The following is a 21,447-nucleotide window of genomic DNA, read 5'->3' on the forward strand; positions in this document are numbered from 1 at the left end:
AGGACAAGGGGGACACACCTTGGCCACCAACCCCACTAGTGATGCCCACAGGACCCCATGGGGGAAAGGTGTGGGGTGCTTTGGCTTTGGGGTAGCCATAGGCAGGCTGCCCTGTATGTAAAGAGTGGATGGAGGCTGGAAAGCTGCCAGTTGTAACCCAGTGATGTTGGATCCAAGGGGTATCCACTGGGGAAGAACAGATCTGTGGCTGCACAACTCTGGGGATGAGCAGGGTCCTTGGGACACTCAGCTTCCCTGTCCACTCCCTGCTTGTCTCCCCATCAAGGTCTGAGTGTCCCAGACCATAGCTCTTTTCTAAGCTCTTCCCTTTCCTGGGAAGGATCCCCTCCCTACATCCTAGCCCTTGTCCCTGCTCAAGTGTGTCAGTGTCTGCCTCGTGCTGGGTCACTCCAGACTGGTCCCAGAGCCAAAGCACGGAGACACTGTGGTTGTGTAGCCCACACTCATGGCTGCCTGGGGTGGGCAGAGCAAGCCTGGACATGTGGGGGAATGCAGAGGGCCAAGGCAGAGCTGAGGTGTGGGCAGGCAGCCCAGGAGCCTTTCTGGGCTGGTTTGTTCTGCTGGTCAGGGTGAGCCTCACCTGGGGGGATGTGTACACTGCACACACCCCACCCTTATCACTGAGATGCAGAAATACTGCTGTATCCATCCAGGGCATAGTGCAGACTTTATACTGTACAGATGGCTGGGATAGGAGTCAGACAAATGACTTCCACATTCCCACTGAATGCAATTCATGGAGTGCTGAATGCTGCATACTGACAGACTGCAACAGGAAGAAAACTAACTCCATATCCCTACAGTACTACTGCTAGAATAAAACTCTTTTTCTGTACTTCAGATTAAATAATCTATTTTCTTGGGACCTGGCCCATCTCACCATTCAGTTACCTCTTCTTGGACCAGAAGCAAGTATGTCACTGAAGCTTTCCTTCCAAAATGTTTACCCAAAAAAGTATAGTCACAGCTTTTTTTAATACTGCCAGTAATACTCGCATGAGAACAGGCTGTTGATGATGCATGAGTTTTTATTTCTAGCAGGAGATCATTTAGTACGTGTAATCCCTCGGGGGAACCTGCAAAGCAATGGGAGCAGCAGGGCAGAAAAAAATTCAGGCTGTTTTTTCTGGCCAGATACGGATGCCATTAGTGGGGAGTGAGGGAACGATATAGGTCAGTGCCTCAAATAGTGCATGAAAATTCGATTTAGAGCCTGCGGTGCATCTGTGAGGCTGCACTGCCACCTGGTGCGGTCTGAAGTGCTCACAGCCTCTGCCCAGCGCCGCCTTTGCCTTGATTTTGTTTAAAACACCCCACTAAAGGACAGCAATGCTGTTACAACCGCTGGCTGCTGGGTTTGGTTATGTAAACAGACAGGAATATGACAGTACACGGGTCCGGGAATCAGAAGCAGCTGAGCAATGGTGACAGCCATTCCCTCTCCATCTGTCCCAGCTGCACAGGGGAGAGGGCTTCAGCTGCCAGGCCAGAGTTACTGCAGCTTTTGGCCAGCTCACTGAATGCTTCAGCCTTTGCAGCTGACCGTGCTGTGTCACCAGAGAGCCAGGCTTGGCAAAGGTGACCGTGTTTGTGCCTCCGAGCAGGTGAAGGCACCTGCAGGGTCCCAGGTGGGTGTTGGCACAGCCAGGTTCTTCTCTCCAGCCAGGCCTTCCTCAGCAAGGATCCCTCACTAATGAGGAAGAGTCTCATCCCTGAGATGAGGTTGGGACAGATAACGGCGGAAAGAACTTTTGCCCTTCAAGACCAGTTCATTTCCCATTGCTTCCCAGGGCCTCACTGTATTCACCGCTCTGAAAACAGAGGGCTGGAAGCACCTGATACCCTGAAAATCAGATGGGAAGGCACCTTGGGAGATCATCCAGTCCAATCCCCCTTCCAAGGCACAATCACCTGGAGCAGGTGGCACAGGAATGTGTCCAGGTGTGGTTTGAATGTCCACCTCCCTGGGCAGCTATTCCAGAGCTCTGCCACCCTCCACGTAAAGAAACTCTTCCTCACGTTGAGGTGGAACTTGTGTTTTAGTTTATGGCCATTGCTTCTCGTCCCACTGCTGGGCACGACAGAAAAGAGCCTTGCACTATCCCCTGGGCACCGACCTTTGAGATATTTCCATGCATTAATGAGATCCCCTCTCAGTCTGTTCTTCTCCAGACCAAACACGCCCAGTCCCGCGGTGCCTCCTCACATCAGGCGCTCCGGACCCCTCATCATCGGACCCTCTCCGCTAACTCCTCATCTCCCTTGTACTGGAGATCCCAGAACTGGACAGAGCGCTCCAGATGTGCCTCACTGAGTCTACCAGAGCAGCCCAAACCTTGCGACCCCTGTTCCGAGCTCAGCCGGGGCCCCTTGCGGTGTCGGTGACCGGGCGATGCGGCGGGAACTACAGCTCCCATGGTGCCGCGGGGCCGGGCGGAAGCGGGGCGCGCCGGCGGAGCGGGGCCGCGCCGAGCCCATGGCCGCGCTCAAGTACGCGGGGCTGGAGGACACGGACAGCGAGGAGGAGCTGCCGCCGGGCTGGGAGGAGCGCACCACCAAGGACGGCTGGGTTTACTACGCCAAGTAAGGGCGGGAGCGGGGCGAGCGCGCCGGGAGCGCTTTGACCGCCCCGCGGCAGCGTCCGCGGAGCCGCCCCTTGGTGCGGGGCAGGAGCCGCCCCTCACGGACGCACCGCGGGGCTGGTGCGGGGTGCGCGGTGCGCGGTCCGTGTGCGGTGCCCGCCCGGCTGCGGGAGCGCTGGGCTGGGTTGCGGGACGGGCTCCGAAGGCTCTGACAGCCACAGCCGCCCCTGCGGAGCCGCTCCGAGCGGCCGGAGCGGTGCGGAGCCGCGGGACCCGCCTGGGAGCGGTGTCGGAGCGGCCGGGAGCCGTTCCAGGGCGCCTCGGGACTCCGGGGCGATCTTTGTGCGTGCTGGTTAAGGCTCACACAATATTGCAGATTGGTCAGGGTGCTTCCTTATGGGAGCAGAGGAGAAACAAGTGCGGTGGAAGTTAAACCCTGTGCGTGCTGCTCCGCAGCTCTTCAGTACACCTGGGGCAAGAGATGAACAATTGCACTGAGCACCTCCTGCCCGTGCTGCTGGACAGGATCCCATCCTCCCGGGTTACAAAGGGAATGTGCCGCAGGATGAGCTAACTCAGTGGAATATGTGTTTATACACTCTCTCCTCTTGCGTGGTTTCTGTAGCCATGCTGATCTTGGGACCTCCTTCTGTTGAAAGCCCTAAGAGTTTACTCCCTTCCACAAAAGAGTGGAAAAGTATGGTTCAATCTCACTGGTGCCTTGTCCTTCCAAGTTCTGCTCTTAAAAACGCTGGACAGAATGCTTTAGTTTATCCACACTGCAATTTCATTCTAGGTGTTTGTCTAATGTCAATTGCTTGTGTATTTCCTTTGATTTCAAAAGCTCTTTCAGGAAGGAGTCTCTTGGTGAAAGTAACAAACCTACGAAATAACGAGGTATTGTTGAGCAGAATTGTTACACAGTCAGTTCAACAGGTCAGTTTCTGAACTCTTGTGAAACTGGGCTGGTTCAGTTTGACGACATAGCATAATATATCTTTACTCTCTGAAAATCTTGCCCAGGGTGTCTAAAAATATATTGCACTGCTGCTGTCTTTAAGTATACACTCTGTATGTGTGATTCTTCTGCATATTCTGGGAATTTACTTTAAACCTTATCACCAATATGAACTTTTAGCTGGAATAAGATTATTTTGCTTGAAGACTTTTAAAGGTGTTTATGATGAGTTAGGTGGGCACACAGGTGGACAGCATTCGCTTGTCAGGCTGCTGTAATTTGGTTAAATATCTCCTATTTTCAGGTCACACAGGTGCACTTGTTTAGTCCCAGCTCCCCAGCTGTGATTCCTGTAATACCGTGAGCTGTCACTGTGGCCTTGCTGTAAGAAGGGAAAGTTGCTTTTGTTGTGTGTAAATGGCTGTTAGGCCTGTAGGTTATTTGTAGTTTTTTGTATGTTATTTATTGCTGTTGTCACTCTTTATTTCACACTTGGGCAGCTGTCAATTTGGGCACTCAATTAATCCCTGCCTGACTCTTAAAACTTGGTTGTTATTTAAAAATACTCAATGAAAGATGAGATCCTAATGTCCAACTCGATTTCAGTGCTTTGGTTATTTTAGAACCTTGTTTATGTGCACATGACTTTGCTTATTAGTCTATAGTGCAGAAAATCTTATGATGGAGTATTTTAATTCTGCTAGTGATTTAAATGAATAAAGTCTCTGAACTGGAAGAAAAGGTGGGATACCATTGTTATGTATATTAAATAAATATCCTGCTAGTCAAGGCCTGTGGATAAACTTACTTGTCCAAAGCTACAATTGCTCATAGAAATCCAACTTATATTTTACTCTCTAAAACTCCTAACAATATTTATTTGTGGAGTATAATATTAGTAACCTTTCTAAAACACCTTTCAAATTCAAAAGCATCTTTCTAAAACTCCTACCTAACAATATTGATTTGTAAAGGTGCTTTTGTAATTTGAAGACTTATTATTACTAGCTGGTGATAAATTCTTTTCTTGCTTCTTTCTTCCTTACTCCTGCCAAGGATCATTATATTTTTGAGGTGTTTTTTGAGTCTGTTAATGTTATTTTTAAATGAGTTTTTTTTTTTTTCCCTTATAAGCAACAAAACTTTGATTGGAAGGCAGACATTTATTTGAATTTTTATAGACTCCTGTGCTCTCTGGTTAGTTACTTTCAGAACTGTGGGGATATTTTGGGTTACATCAGAAAGATTATTAGGCAATTTTTAAAAATCTTAAACGTCTTCTTTTCCTGCAGCCACCTAGAAGAAAAAACACAGTGGGAACATCCTAAGTCTGGCAAGAGGAAGCGTGTTGCAGGAGGTTTGTGTTAAACTTTTCTAATGAACTGACATTATCTTACAAACACCTGGTTCCTTCACAAACTCTGACTGATCTCATTTTGATCTCCTAGTTGTCACTGATTCTGAGCTTGCAGAATATGGCTGATTTCAGTGGGGTTTTACCTCTGTGATTGTGTCTGTGTAGAGTGATCACTTTGCAGTTTTATGGCTTCCCTGTATTGCTCCACAAAGCCAAAGTACTAATTCCAGGTTACAGGGTTTGTTTAGTGTGGCTTGTTAAGCACAGTCAAAAGCTGGGGTTCTGTGTTCCTGGTGTGCATCTGATAATATTTATATTTGGATTATATTCTTCAAAGAATGTATTTCATCAAGGAGTATCCCTGGCATGGAAGGAAACCTCATTAGTTCTCACTCTCCCCAACCCAACTGAGTATTTGTGCCAGAGCAGAAGGCAGGCAGTGTTGCAGGACACTTCCAGAGGAAAATCTTCTCAAGGACCTTGGGTCAGTGCCTTAAATCAGATCTTCCAGAAGCTTCTGTACCTGGGGACACCACACTGTTGGCAGGCCATGTTTCTGTTGGCATTGGTAATCTGACTGTAAGTGGAATGTTTTCACTAAGTCTTCAATCAGTCAAAGTGAAATGAATACTTTCCAGTTGTAGATATTCCATTTAAATTGTCTGTGTAAGGTTAGAAATACTCTGAATGCCATCTGTTAACTACCTTTGTAGAATCTTTTATGTAAGAATTTGTTACGTAAAGATTTGTCATTTTTCTTTTATCTGTCCTTCTAACTTCATTGAATCATTTAGGTTTGATTTATTGTATCTCATGCCCACTTGAGGGCTCTGATCTTTCAGCTTTTGGTATGTGTTACACATAAATTTTCCTATATGCTTTTGCTATTTATTTTAGCAGGGATAGATACTGAACTGGGAGTAGTATAGATCTGTATGTGCTTGGAAGCATGGTTGCATTTTGCTATATTTTTTTGTACTATAACATGAAATAATCTTTATAAAGATTTTCTAAGACTGTCTTTGTACTTAATCTACCAGCCATTGCACTTGTACCAGATCTTCTGTGTGTTGTACTTCCATGAGAGAGCAATTGTGTGTGATTAGGGAAGCAATCCTTCTGTCAAGTTCTGTACTCAAGGACAGCAGGTAGCTGCACCACCCACAGAAAACAATGCAGAATTATCTCATCACTCTGAGAAATCACTTAAACTTCAAACTGAAGAGTATTCTAATGCCTGAGAATAAAGTCAATGCTTTATGTGCTTCCTAGATCTGCCATATGGATGGGAGCAGGAGACTGATGAAAATGGACAAGTCTATTTTGTGGAGTAAGTATCTCAAATTGTGGAGTATGTAGAAGGAGGACAGCTGGGTTACATGCTGAGTAGCCTCCTGAGTTATGAGACTGTGACAATATCAGCTGGAAAGACAAAAAGATGAATAAATGCAGCTTCAGAATCCAAATGCAGATATTGCAGTGTCTGCAAGTTTAGGGTCCTTTTATAGACTTGCTATAAAAGATAGCAAGATCTTCTCTAATGTAACAAGATTTTCTTCTTTTTTCCCCTGACACAGTTCTGCCTTTTATATCAGGGGTTCACATGAAGTTAAGAATAGCTTGTGAAGTATGTAAATACAATTATTAATGGATGCTGTCACAACTGGAAAAAAAAAGTTTGATTAAAAAAATAATTGGGATAATTTCAACCAAACTGAAAAAAAAAGATTCTTTGGGAATCTGAATAATCCACTGGAATTGTACACAGCAGTGGTTGAAATACATCTAAAATCTAAATGTAGAGAACAGAAGAGTTCAAGCAGTTGAGTTTTTGTGTTCTTTTGCAGCCACATAAACAAAAGGACTACCTACCTTGACCCAAGACTGGCCTTTACAGTAGAAGATAACCCAGTAAAACCCACTACAAGACAAAAATATGATGGGAACAGTACTGCAATGGAAATTCTGCAGGGCCGTGACTTGAGTGGGAAAGTGGCAATAATCACAGGAGCCAATTCAGGAATAGGTAAGTTAACATTGCACAAAAGGTAAAATAAGGCAAACTTTGTCTGACAACCTACTTGCTTGTTTAAATATCTCTGTATTTTTTGTTTTCAAACTTGATTTGCACTTTTTTCATATAAAGCCACTAGTTAGAAAGGTGTTTTTTAAAAATCTGGGGAGAATTTGGACTTTATAGGAGAGCTACAGGAAAGATATCAAGTGTTGAAACAATTGATTTTTGTCTAGAAAAATATTGATGGAGGCACTTAACATTATGCAAATATATAAAGGATGGCTGTGAAAGAGAAAGGAATTTTATTTTGATGATCTTGGTGGCTAGGACAAGGAGTGAGGTTTGTATCACTGCAGGGCAGTTCAGGTAAAGTATTCAGAAAGACTGCCTTATGCTAGCAAGAAAATTCAGGTAAAGATTTTCCTAGGAAGCTGTGGCATTTTTATCTCTGAAGGTAGTTTCAAGTGAATTTGATGATGAACTTGTGTCAGGATGTTTTACTCAATGCTCCTTTAGTTCAAAGAAATACAATTTATGACCTTTAGTTATCCCTGCTAGTTATATTGTCTCACAGATTCATCAATCCTTTCAGACCCAGCTTCTTTAGATATCTTTTAAATATTACTGCTTCTCTAGTGGGTGAGTGAGAGATTCAGATAACTGTTGACCTTTTGTTGCCTTTTATTTTTTGCATTTTTCTTTGTGATGGGATTACATCAATATTGAAGGAGTCCTTATGCAAATTATTTGGTGGTTTTTAGTTTAGTTCAGAATTTTGACTTAAATGCATTTTTGAGGACATTGGAAAACCTTGAAGACTTTCTGTAAAATGGGTTAATAGCAGAACTTACCACTCTGAATTTTCTTGGGTTTTATTTCTTAATTATTTAAGGGAGTGTTACTGCACATGAAGAATTTAGAGCTTCACTGTGCCTTGCAGTGACATCCTGCTGTCTCTGCCTGATGTGCTGCTACAGATTGGCACTGCAGTTGGGCAGCAAGTGTTGTACTTACCTGTCTCAATGAATTGGGGCTTTCTAGTGAGGTTTGTGTTCCAAGTTGTGATGCAGCATTTCTCTACATTACACCCAGCAGTACAATTTGCTCTTTATGCAATTGTGCAGTCTCTGAACATTTCAAGAGTTACCTGGACTCAAAGGGATTTGCCTTCAGCAGGAGCAGAGCTGCCATTCAGCCTTGCTGAATCAGTGGGAGGTGTTTCAAATATGGCAAAAGATTAATCCAAGATACACAATGGTTTTGTCAAAAATTTTTTTTCCATGTTTCTCCCTTAGTTTATAATCTGCATTGGTCACAAGTAATCAATCATATCCTTGCTTGAAATATTTTTTGCTTTGACATAGAGTCCATAAATTTGAAGGTAAAAATGTGTGATCCAGATGGTGTTAGGACCTGTAGAACTCAAAACTCTTGCTTATCACACATTGCATTTAGTGCTGTTTAGTCCTATGCAGTGTCTGATGTTTCCTACCATTTCCCATGGAGCATGGATTCATTAGCTGGTTCAAAGGGACTCTTACCAGTTTTGGAGCTTATTTTTGCAGTTGGTTTAGGATTTCACTGCTATGCTCCACTTGGTGTGGTAGATATTCCTTTTGAATTTTCTGTGTCTGTTGGAGGTAATAGTTTCCTCCCTGATTATTTTGAGGAGTAAACAATTCCTGTGATTTCAGAACAGCAAAATGTTTTCTTGTAGAGGTAAGCGTAAATAATTTGAGGGAAATGTTCTCCATGAAGTAGAAAGAGAGATAAAAATAGTGTATCACTTGTTGAGCATTTGTACTCAATAATGCAAGGAAAAAAACAACTGAGCCGTTTGATTGTTGTCCAAATGAGTTTCAGTGGTATATTTGAAAATAACTAGCTATGGTGTCTGTCCATTTGTTGAGAAATGTTTCATTTCAGGATGCATAGAACAAAGATCAAGCTGTAATTTGGTAGACTGCAGTCAGAAAAATGCATTTTCAATTACTGCATTGCTGGATGCTCAAGATAAAGTTTGGGAAATGCTGAGAATCCCTTGAAAGATGGATGGACACATAAGTGATGTTTTTATTCATACATATACTCTGCTTTAAGATAGCAATGTTAAAAACAGATCAGCAAAGATGGAATGATATCTTAATTCACTTTATTTGTGAATCTAATACAGGGACTTCTATCTTGCTTGTCAGGAGCACTTTTTTCCCTTAGATTTGAAAAATCTCCTCAACTTGTGAAAAACAGAGATACTTGTTTAGTTTCTGAGGGAATACTTTGGATGCCTTCAGCAGTTTTAGGGTTTTAGTGGTGTCACACGTTGCCTCATTGCCATTAACTTGTCTATAAATAGGGACACTGTCTGTCCTGTGCTGGCTCTTTTCATTCCTGATTAGGAAAGTGGTCTGTAAGAATTTCCTAGATTATACACCCACTTTATTAACTTAATCCTTAAAATTGCTCTGCAAAGTGTGAGGGGAAAAACTGCTAAAAAATTGCATTCATAAACACTTAATTTTTGATTAGCAGCTTGGAAAAGGTTAACAAATGATTCTGTTCTTACAATATGAAGAGGTCCTAGCAGCTCAAGAGTTATTAGTGAAATATTTTCTTTTTTATTTTTGAAGCTTTTTCTTCTGACAGTGCAGTCCAAGTATTCTTTAGGGTTTCTTTGCTTGTAGGGGATAGAATATAAGAAAATATAGTGTAGAAAGTAATCTTACCCCTAAGGAGTTGCAGCTGGGCCAATCATCAAAGGATTAGGAATGGGCCTGACTTTACAGGCTACAGCTGTAACCCAATGAGAAGAAGAGTGCTATAAAAGAGTGGGGTGGCTGGGTGAGAAAAAGGGAGCTGGGGTCAGTGGCTGCTTTGTGAAGAAGAAAGAGTCAGTGCTTGGAGGAGATGCCCACGAGAAACACCAAGAAGGTATTAAACTTTTGAGATAAGGAGACAACAGTATGGAACCCCTGCAATAAGATGGTAGCATTTTCTCATCTACTTTTCAAGCTCAATCAAAATTTTAGTCTGAATATCACATTAGAAAGTTGAGGTATATTTTGGTCCCAATAAAGCTGGTGTAATAAGAAGTAGGACAGACTTACTGAACAGTTCAGTCTTGTGCTGTCAGTCTGGTTATAAAAACATATTGTCTGTACACTTAAACATGAATAGTGTAAATTGTCAGTTGGTTGGTAAGATTTATTCCACTGGGAGGAATTGAAGGTGTGTGCAGTTTTGAGTGTTGTTTTTATGTTTAAAGGTCTCAACATGAGTTTATAGAGAAAGACCTTCCCCAGCTTGCTGCTAGTATGAGCTGATTCCTGCTCCCCAGTGTTGCCAGTAGAGGTCTGTGTTGCTCTTTGAAAATACTGAACAAAAGCTTACTGCTGTTCTTAAGAAATGCTCCTGTAATTCTGTTGTTTGTGTTCTTAATTATTAGGGCAAGAATTGTAAATTTATAAAAGTGTGTCAGCAGTTCCTCTAGGTTTAATTTTACACAGAGATGTGGTATTTTCAACTGTATGTGTAAGCAATCTTAAATGATACTAAAACCAAGTTCAAGTATTTTTTAAAAAGTGTATGAGAGAGCCAGTTGTGTAGCTAATATGATTTTTTGACTTATGCAAAAATTGCTGTCTGTTTTTAAGGATCATGTATGACCATGGGACCATGATGGGATCTGGTTTCTGTGTCAGGTGCACTTGATCTAACCCAGTGACTGGAGTGTGTCTGAGTGGTGAAGTGCAAGTGGTGTTGCAGAATATAATGGAAGGGCAAAATGGGTCTGTTCTGTCCACTCAGGAAGATTCCACAAAGCAGGTTGTTTCTTAATGCTTTTCCAAGATTTTATCACAAAAATGTATTGATATTCACAACCAAGCAGTTGGTCAAACTGGGATTCTGATTTTTCTGCTAGATGAAGGTCAAAAGAAGCCTTGCTTTTGTGAGGGATGCCCAAAACAACCAGAATTTTTTTTTTTTTCAGAGGCTGAAGAAAGTCCAGAAGCTCCAGCCACAATGTGGCTTGTTTAGGGTTTTGTTGGAATTCTCTTTTTTATTTTTTTCTGGAACTTTTATTTCTGTGCAGTGGAGAAGCCTTAGCCAGGAGAGAAACTGTGGATTAGTTGCTAAATTAGTGCTTAAAAGATGAGTCCCTGCTGTGTATATACATTTGGTGTAAGAAGTTACCATAGTTTTTATTTCTTGTACCCAACTTCAGTGTTAGCAACTTGTGTCATACTGGTGCAAAAGGTTGGGAAATGTGCTTATAATCTATCTCAATTAAACATCTGCTTTATGATAGAAGAAATTGTTTTCAATGTCTGGCCATTTAACTTCTATAAATGATAACAGTTTTTCTGTTTTACTCATTTAAGTCAAACTCTGATCATATGGGAGGAATTAAACAGACCCTTTACATGTCACTGGGTGCTTGATTTTATTAATGTTAGTCTGACTGCCTTAAATATGTTCACTTTATGATTTCTTGTATGGTTTTGGAATTTCTCATGTGCTGGAACACCTGGACTTTGTCAGCCTTGAAAAAGTCAGCTTGTTTTTGCTACACAGTTTGTTTTGGGAAGAGGAAAACCTCTCAGAGAAAATACATCTGTCTGCTGTTGGTCCATATTTTTCTCAATTCTATCCATATGATGATTTTAAGATTTCTTAGTGTAAACTTATTTAAATGGCTTATTATGGTGAAAAAAGAGCAAGGTCTTTGCTTTCTAGTAATTATTATTTGCATCCTGTTTCTATAAGAGCAGAACAAGGGATGTGAGCTGGGGCAGCAAACTTGTGACAATGCCTCTTGAATGGTCTTTTCCCCACTTTTCCCCAGCTTAGTGAGAAGAGTTTGTTGTCTGAACCAAATTCATGTTCATAAATGTGTGAAATCCTGTGGCTTAATTAAACTTTTGCCTGTTTTTAAAAGAATTTCTGTGCATGGTTGTGATGTAGCTCAGGGGTGCACAGAGAAGGGAGTGCTGGGGTTTTGCTAAGGGGATGCATCTCGTGTTCTCAGTACAGAGCAGGAGTTGTGGTGAAGGAGCTGCTGCAGCCTCTGCATGGCTGGAGGTTTCCATGCTGCAAGGGTTGCACCTGTGGAGAGCTGGGGTGGTGCTTATTTGTGGAGGTTTGGGCTCAGAGCTTATTGTGAGGCAGACAGAAAGATCAGCAATATCTAACCTGGGATTATTTTTTTTGGCCAAGTCCTAGCTGTCCCTGAGAATGTTTTCATGTATTGTACTTCATGGGTTTTTTTTTATTTATTTGGCTTTTAAAAGCATGGAAGAACTGTTCCTTGATGCATATTTTGATTTTTTTTTTTTTTTTGGTGAATCTTTGGCTCCATGTATCATCAATTATCTTACACCCCATGAGTAGCACTACCATGAAAATGTTGGTGCCTGTGTAGAAGTTCTGTTTTTTGCTTCTTACTTAAACTTACACTTAGCTATTTTTTCCCCTGGGCATTTCCTTTGTGGAAGTCCAGACGTTTGTAGCAGGCATGAATTTTGTTGTACCAGTTTTTTAGGGGAATGGGAGTACAGTGCTTTCCCAGGAGAGCCTGGGTCTTGCAGGAAGTGTTTTGGCTGGAGTAGACCATTGGGGTAACTGATGTAGAAAAACACAATTTATGGAGGGCAGTGTGCCTCTGGGGTGGAACTTTTAACTCCTTCTGTTGTGGGATGTTTGTAGCTGTCAGTCAGGGATTAGTACTGATCTACTTTGAACAAATAAAAATCCACTAATAGCTTTTATTTTCAAAATTGGATTAATAGAAGAGGGTTCTCTTTAGCTTACAGAACTGTATTCTTAAAATTTATGGCAAGTAATAGTGAGCTTTCCATGAGTGCCATCACTCTGTTTTAACTGTGGCTTAATATTGTGGAATATTAATATTGCTCTGCTTTACATAAGGCTCCAACTGCTTACTTGTTACATACTGTAAATATTAAGAGGTCCCCTTGGACTTCCTGTAATTTATATTTCTTATTGAGTAAGCTGAAAATGGTGTCAGATGTTCATACTGTTTTTTCATGTCCATTTTGATGAATCTATTTATTACTTGTGTAATGAGTAGTACACATGGTTGGTTAGCCAAGTTATTGAACTTCATCAACCTTGGCTGAAATTCACAGTGCATGTGAAACTTGTTGTAACATGTAAGAAATTACATCTGGGCTAAAAGGTTCAATAATGATTACTGCTTGTAAGGGAATATTTTCACAAAGGGTGGGATTGAGCTGTGGGCCTGTGTTGTACTTTCAGGTATTCCTTTTACAGAGAAATAACATTTGTAGAACAGGGAGCCTTCCTAGGTGATACTTCCCCCTTAACACCAAGAGCTAGAAAGACTTTTCAACTTGATTGCTTTTCTGTCTTTTGAAATATTGAATTTCACAAAGGTTTTTTGTATTATTTTATGCATACTTCAGAGGTGAAAAGACCTTTTGCATGATTCAGTTTGTCTTGCTGCAACATTGAGATTACTCTTTGCATCATTTTGTGTCTTCATGCTTTGAAAACTCATTGTGCTTCAAGAAGTGTTTGAATAGATACATGTACATTTGAATTATTTAGGAATGCATGCTAGATGCTGGAGAGGGAAGAGGTTGCTAAATGCATTTTATTTTCTAATGACAGGATCTTCTGAAACATGTAGGGGCTTTTCTAGGTGCTGACAATTCTGGTTATAGTCTGTAGATGTACATTAATGTGATATTCTTGTCTTACTAGCAGAAAATTTTTAGTGACTACATCTATGCTAGGTAGGTGCACAGGAAGGAAGGATTTCGGTATCCTGTGTCCTTTTTATGCTTCTCACTGCTTGGTTGTGTCAAGGTGTTACAAGGTCTTGAAACTCAGGTGTGAAACAGTAAATCCCTACCAAGAAGGAAGTGAAATGAGACAGGTAAAAACCTGGGAAGACAAAGATCTAAATCCTGACCTGATTAAAAGGAGTTTGATCTTCAGAATTTGTGATGTCAGAATTTTGTCTGAATTAGAGAATAAAAATAGTACAGTGAGAATGGAGCTGATCTTACTCATCCTAAAGTCTACAATACATAGTTTTTTTTAAAAAAGACAGTGTGTGATTTATGAAAATAAATTTGTCAAGTGTCACATTCTTTCAGGAGTCCTCAAGGGAAGACCATCAAAAACAAAAGTACCTTTGTCTTCCTTTTTAAGATTAGTTAATGGTATTTGCAGTTTTTAGGTCACATGTTACACTTGTAAGCCTTTCTCTTGTTTTTATTTTTCTTCTGTGGATATTTTTTTCTTCTCCTTTTTCCATTTATTCTGTTGGCTTTTAATATGTGAGATCTCTGTAGCTTTATGTTCAGCTACATAACCTCAGTATTTTTGTTCCTGTACCATCCAGCTGGTTTTGATTTCTTGCTGTACTTCTACACTGTGGATTTCAGTACTTCATCTGTTGCTTCAGAAAGCTCCCTACAATCTGTCTTCAAATCTGAATTGTTTCATAGTAGTACATTTTATTTCCTCTCCTTCCATTAATGATAGTTACCTTAGTCACTGTTCCTGAGTTCCTATTCATAGTTCATGTCTTCTTTGTGTTAAAGATCCTAGTGAAGTTAGCTATCCTGATTGTTGTTATACTTGCTTGGTAGAAATAATATGTGTCGCAGTTCAGTTCTGGATGTATTTATTGAAATCTTACTCATTGTCACTCAAGGCTCCAAACAATGAATGTTGCTTAGAATTTTTTCATATTTTTCTCAGGTTCTGTTATCTTTGCAGAAGGTGCATTTGGTGCCTCCTCATTATTTATTCTTTATCCAAGCAGCTTTAACACTATACATTCTCTAATTGCGTTTCCTTTATTTCTTATATGAAAATCAAAATCATAGAATTTCTGGGGCATTTTCCTCTTGTGGTAATTAGTCAAAATGCTTCCTTTGTGCAGAAAGTTACAGTTTAAAAGTTTGTGAGGAGGTTTGCTAATTCTCCTGTATCACAGCCAAATTGAAGGAGACACTCTCACATGTATTCAGTGCTTCAGGAAATTCAGAGATTCTGGGCGTGTTCCTCTCCTGGCCCTGGCGAGCATGAACAGCATGCCTTGCTTCTGTACATTTGTACATTGTAGACATTGATTGTGCTACTGAAGATTTTGAAAAATGTGTTAATAGCCTTATTTTACTTATGGAGCAGTGTATGGATGCAGTAAATTACCCACATTTACAGATTATTCCAGTTTAAAGTGGGAGTTGCATTGTTCTGTCACAAGATAAAATATCTATTTCTCTAGATGCTATTCTGATTGTTCAGCAGAGAGTAATTAAGATATATTAAGAGTAGAAAATACAGCAACTAAAAAAGAAAGCTTTTTTTAAGAAAGCCTCATTTGTTTGGGTCTGTGTCCAGCTGTGAGCAGATGCTGAGGGGTATAAACTTATTCTTGCTTAAAGATTTTTAATTTTGAAGGTAAAATTGGATTATTTTGTGCCTTGCTAAGCAAAGAGGAGTGCATAAAAACATGCATGACCTATTTGGCAGCACACTTTTGGCATTGTGAGTGAATGGAGATTGTGATCTGTGAGGTGTCTCTCTGTGTTCCTGAATTGAGTCTGTGGTCCAGGGAATGGAGCCTGAGGCTTCTTGGTTCTGCTCTTTGCATCTGGCACTTCAAACACTCATCTCTGGCAAAACAAAAAGTTGTGCACCTGGAATGTAAGGCAGAGAGAGGCTTCATGATAGAATAATAGAGGAAAAAACTTGGTCTGGAATGTGTAATTGTTATTGGTCCTTTGCTGTAGAGGATGGTTGTCACTGAGCTCTGGGGTGGGCTGCTGGTGTTCCAGCTGTGAGCAGATAGACTTTAAATGTCTCCTAAAAAGACACAAATTAATTTTGGTGTGGGAAGATGCATGACATGTTTTCATGCACTTCTTGAAGGTGTGGCAAAGAGGTCTTCAATTGTGGTTTTTTGTTTTTTTTTTGCCCATGGCCTTACGTTGTAATTGATTTCTAATTCTTGCTTGTTATCCATTCTCCTTGCTTTTGTGTACAGACACTTTTTGTTAATACTGTTCTTATTCTCCATCTTTTGTTTCAGAACTCCATCTCCTGCCTTACTTTGTGTGTTGGAAGCACATGATGGATCATTTGAGTTACATAACAGCTTCCCACCTCCCTCTTCCCTTCGTAGTTTAAAGCACACCCAAAGGTTTGCCAGGTTTGAGCTAGAGACCAGTGAATGCATCTTTCCTGTACTCAGGCCTTTCTGCAGGACCCTCAAATGACTCTTTTATTAAACTCTTCCTTTGCTGCCAAACCAAATTGTCCTATCTCCTATGGCCCAAAGACAGAGGTGGGTGGAGACTGCCAGAAATCAGGTAGTGTTGTTTTAATTTTCAGTCTGTTCCTTTCCCCTGACGCAAAATGTGAGCTCCTTAGAACAGGATCTGGCTCTGTGTGTTTGATTCCCATAGATCTCTCTCTTTTTTTTTTTTTTTGTAAGCTGAACTGTGAGCTTTTTAGGACAGAACCTTGTTTTATTATTTATCTGTAAAATGTCTAGTGTGTGTTTTAAAATTTTTCACTGTTTGTGTAACTGATATAAATAAATATCAAGTTTGTTTTAAGAAAAAAATTGGTCCAGTTTATGTTGTAGCACTTTCTCTGTATCTTTACATAACTGTGAACATTTCTCATGAAATGACTTTGAGATTAAAGCTAGGAGGATCTAGCACTTTAGCTGACAGCACAGTATGTCTTTTAATTATTCTGCCTTGGATGAAGTATTCCTCTTTATTGAATTTACTTCTTTTATTAACATTGCACTGTTGTACTTGCCAAAAGGAGATTCAAAACATGCAACTAATTTTTTTATTATGTTTAATTAGGGCTCAGCTCAGCAGTACAGAAACCTATGATGGTGTTGGCTAACAGAGGAACAGAGGTGTACTTGAAAAGAAACTAGAAAATTTCTGCCTTTTTTCCTCCATTTTTGCTTTGGTGGGAAAAACTCTTGTGTTGCCAAAAGCTGCTGCAAAGAGCAGCTTTAGAGAAGTTTGTCAACCCTATTTCTCTGAATTTGGAACTTTAAAAAAAAAATCTGATTAACAGCAGTATGCACAGAAATGTTATTTCCTTAATAATGTATTCAAGTACTGGTATTTATAAGTAGACTGACTTTATTTAAGCAAATAAACAAAGGAACTGGTCATTTATCCCACAGCTGCCAAACCTTCAGGAACAGTCACTGCTGAGACATGGAGTGCCCTAAATGTCACAGCAAATTTGACTGCTCAGACCTGATCCAGGTTTCCTCAAGATGCTGGTTTGATGTTGACTTACATTATGGGCAGATCTGTTGTTTTCTGCTACTCCAGATTTCAGTTAAATGTTTAATTTGGAAGTGTTTATTTTGCAGTAAAAATAGAAGTAGTGTTTTAACATAACTACAGTCTAACAAAATATTTTTTATCCCTTATGAATATAAGCATTTATAATTCTGAATAATTTAGAGTTTTTACTAAAATAAAGAATATGAGTCACACTAAAATAAGTTCTGCTTATTTTGAGACAAAGTGCTATTCCAGGTTTCTTTTAAAATGTGTGTAACTCTATTTGACTTGACTTGATAATAATACATTTAAATACACTTTCAAGTGGAAAGGTGGTTTCTGTTTAGAAAATGTGAAGTTGTGTGTTGAGTTGTGTCATATTCAGATACCTGTCTGCCTTCATGATATTTTACCTGTTGCAAAGGAAAAATATGGTATGCAAACAGAAAAATAAACTCTTTAATAAATTCCCTGTAAACATTAAATGATATAGCCAAACGCTAAATTTGGATTGTTTTACTTAATACAGTAATTGATTTGTGTTAGGAAAACTGGCTACCTTGGCTTGCAGGAAGCCACACTGTCATTTTTAAAGACAAAAGAAAACATGAATTTATTCTATGCTTGAAGAAACACTGAGAATAAAAAGTTCAAACAGAATAATCCCTAGTTCCAGATGTGATGGCCACTGGACTTATGCAATACACTTTAAAAATATTCAGTAGAAATTAATTGGGATTTGGTAGGAGCATGATCCTGTAATAGATAAAGAAATGCAAGATGAAGATGAAACATGAAGGCTGGGAGGGTTTTTTTTTACCCCCTTTTAAAGGAGTGTATTTTTTCTAAACAGAGCTTTGGGATTGGTTGAAATGGAAGATGCAAATCTGAACTATTTGACTGTGATTTTTGGTCATTGATGTGCATCAAAAGCAAGGAGTAGGTATGAAAGATAGAACTTGGATTTGATAGAAAATTCACTTGTTATCTCTGATTCTCCTTTTCTTCCCCTCAGATGAATCCCTGGCCACTGTTCCTTTATTCAGGCATGTTGCAGGACCTGTTTGCATTTAGATGACTTGGGAAGTGGAAAAGAATCTTGATGGGGATGATCTCTGCAGTTTAGTATAAAATTTCAGTTTTGGTTTTGTCTCCTTTTATGTTTCCATTAGGCTGTTTTAAGGCAATCTAACTGAGCTGAAAACCAGTTAGTATGAGCAGTATCTCCTTGTATTTTAGGGGTTGGTGGGAATTGCCTTGACACAACAAGGTCTTACCTTGGGACGTGAGAGGTAGCTTGGCTCTGGATTTAACGTGTGCATTCCCACTCCAGGGCTCATTCCAGGCTGGAGCCCCTGGCTGTTATTCCAGTGTTTTTATTGGGAAGTGGCTCCTCTGCACCATGAAGGGTCAGCAGCGCGTGTTTGGATCTGCTGTGGCACCTTTGGGTAGCTGAGATACGGATCAGGGTTGGGTGAAACAGCTCAAAGGACTCAAATCCCAGCTTCCTTCGTGTCTGGTGTGAGGACATTGTAGAGTTGGGTTGGTGGATGTCTTTGGGCAGTGAGCTGGAGCAGATACCAGCACTGGTTGCAGCCCCATGGCTCTCAGTTGCAGCACATTTGTGATGTATGTGCCTGACATGGTCCCTGTGCTGGGTTCTTGCTGCTTGCAGCATCATCAGTCACAAATTCAGCTTTCTTACCCTCAAATGATGCATTTTAAATTTTTTACAGCAACAGATATTTATAATCCCATTCATTTATTGGTGTTTTAAAATGCTTGTTTAGTGGCGTGCTCCCTTCAGAGGAAACAAGATATTTTGGGGTTTTGTCAGTGACAAAAGCAGTGCACTTACTGTAAAGAATAAGTTGGCCTTACCCAGGGTAGTGTATTGCAAAAAAAGTGTAAGGAGTGCATAGTTGGTTAGATGGAAAACAGAACCAGTGCATTACTCATCCTGCTTCGTTTGTGTTGGCTTTTTCTGTGCTTCGTGACTCCAAGAAAAACACGTTTGTCCAATTTACACACAAAGGGAGAGGCAAGATGTATCTTCCATATAAAATCACACTTTGCTATGAAAAATATCAGTATGTGTCATTGCCATGTGCCTGTAAACACATGGGAACAAAGGCAGCATTAGTATTCCATGGGAATTGCTTGTTTTAAATTGAGTCTCTTAAAATATCTTAGTGCTTTAGTTGCTTGAAAACTTGCATTTGGAGCAAGTTGAATTTTAAGATTTTATCCTAAATATCTGTACTGAAGCAGAGTGGATGAGGCCAAGCAATCCTGATGTGGAATGTGTGGTGCTTTTTTGGCTGTGAAAGGTGTGAGTTTGTCAATGATGTGATGTTCTGCATGTGCCTCTGTGAGCTCTGTTGGATGTTGCACTCTGGATCCACCAGCACAGGCAGCAGTGATCCTGGCTGCAGAAGATTCTTCTCTAAATCACACCTCAGTGTTGCAGTATTTCAGCCTGAAAAGAATTCTTTATCACTTTGTTTGTAGCACATTTGAATTATCTTTACTCCTGTTCTGAAGAAGTGTTGAGTAAGATGGACTGATCCACTCTCACTGGTGTTTAGGTCTTCCAGATTTGAAGAAATCTAAGTGATTTCTTGGACACAAGTTTCTTTTTTGTTTATATATAGTTCTCTTGAGTTCCCAAAATCAGAAAACAGTCTGTTTGCTGAGATGCAGCAGTTGGGATGAGAGTCTATTTTGAGTTTTCAAGACTGTTTGTTGTAAGCAAACCCTGTAGGCTTTTACACTGAGAACTGAGCTGTTCAAAGAAAGATGACATCATTGTGTTCCAAATTGTTGTAAAGGACAGCTCCAAGGTATCCTGGAGTATTTGGGCAAAGGCAGAGAAGCTGAAGAAAACCTGCTATTGTCTAAAATGTTCTTGAGTTTTTCTTGTGTATTCAAACTGCCTTATATTTGAAATAAAGGAATGTTTTAAAGCATGTGATGGCCTGGTGCAAATTCTTTACAAAATGTCCCTCCTGATTGATGGACTGTATGCTCTCTGTTTAAACAAGAAATAGCTGAAATACTTTTCCACTCAGTGAATCCTTTTCTGTGTTTTATAGAGGAGGTTGCACCATTGGACAGAGCCCTGTTCTCATCTGGTGTGTGTTGACACAGTGTAGCTGGCATTAATTGAGCGATGCTAACTGCTTCTTAATTGCCACCATTAGCTGAAAATCTGCACCAAAATTTAGTGGCAGCAGTCACTGCAGATAGCCAGGAATGTGAGAGTATTGAACAATCAGGGTAGAAGATGAAGAATGAAATTGAGTGCTAATTTCTGAGTCTTTATGAACGAATACTGTAAGGAAGGGGCTGAAGGGTTTTAAATGTCTCTAGCAAATCCCATGTGCTTGTAGCTCTCTTGTTAGTTCTGCTTCCAGTCCTTTAGGTTAGCTGGTGATGTAGAACTGTGCCATAATATTTATCCCCATGTATGTCTTATTCTTAAAGAGGATTTTCACTTCTGAGTGTCGGATTAGAGCTCGTTCAGCCACAGCACCAGCAGCAAGAGTAGTTGATCTCAGCACAAACTTGAGATTTCCAGGGCAATTGCTTGAAATTAGTTTTATAAAACATTTGCTCAAAATAGTTTATTTAAATACTCATACAATGCAGTGATTACTTTTCCAAAGTGGATGTTAGTTAAGTATGTTACTCTCCTGTCACATTTGGGGAAGAGTCTCTTTTATTCCTTGTAATTGGTTGACCTTGATGCACAAGTCTGTAATTCTGTGCTGTTTTTCTAGTGTACTTTTCCCTACTTTTAAAACCCCCACAACTAGTGTATAACTTGTGCTGTCTCTTTTACCTGTCTTAAGTAGCTCTACCATGGCCTGGTGCTGTGGTACAGGGAAGATTCACCCCAGGAGAATATAGCTTATTTCTTGGAGAAGAAGCCAATGTCCTTGCTGTTAGTGTCCCCTCACTGTGAAAGTGCTGTGTCCCTAAGTGGTGACAGTGTCAGATACGTGAAGTGTTAAGACAATCTTTACTTCTTTTGAAGACCACAGAGTTACTTTTGTAATTTAGGTTTTTTGTAATTAAGCATTAAGGTTGCTCTGGTTCCTTAATTGTGCATGTCCCTTACATACTTATTTAGGCTTCTCTTTCTATGTAACCCTGCTGTGATTTTTTTCAAGGTTTTACTGTTTGGG

At 40.3% G+C, this 21,447-nt stretch overlaps 1 protein-coding gene across 2 annotated transcripts in view; it reads left to right on the forward strand.

Annotated features, from left to right (window-relative positions):
• Positions 1–2,483: 2,483 nt before the first annotated feature.
• WWOX (WW domain containing oxidoreductase) overlaps positions 2,484–21,447 on the forward strand; it is a 473,685-nt gene continuing 454,721 nt past the window's right edge. The window contains exons 1-4 of one of the 2 annotated variants that reach the window (XM_036390457.2): positions 2,484–2,604; positions 4,854–4,918; positions 6,191–6,248; positions 6,766–6,944. In XM_036390457.2, the coding sequence (XP_036246350.1) occupies positions 2,498–2,604; positions 4,854–4,918; positions 6,191–6,248; positions 6,766–6,944 (409 nt within the window). In that variant the 5' untranslated portion in view covers positions 2,484–2,497. The other variant, XM_036390458.2, reaches the window with a different exon arrangement.

Source organism: Molothrus ater, chromosome 12 (assembly GCF_012460135.2).
Source record: "Molothrus ater isolate BHLD 08-10-18 breed brown headed cowbird chromosome 12, BPBGC_Mater_1.1, whole genome shotgun sequence".
Lineage (NCBI taxonomy): Eukaryota > Metazoa > Chordata > Aves > Passeriformes > Icteridae > Molothrus > Molothrus ater.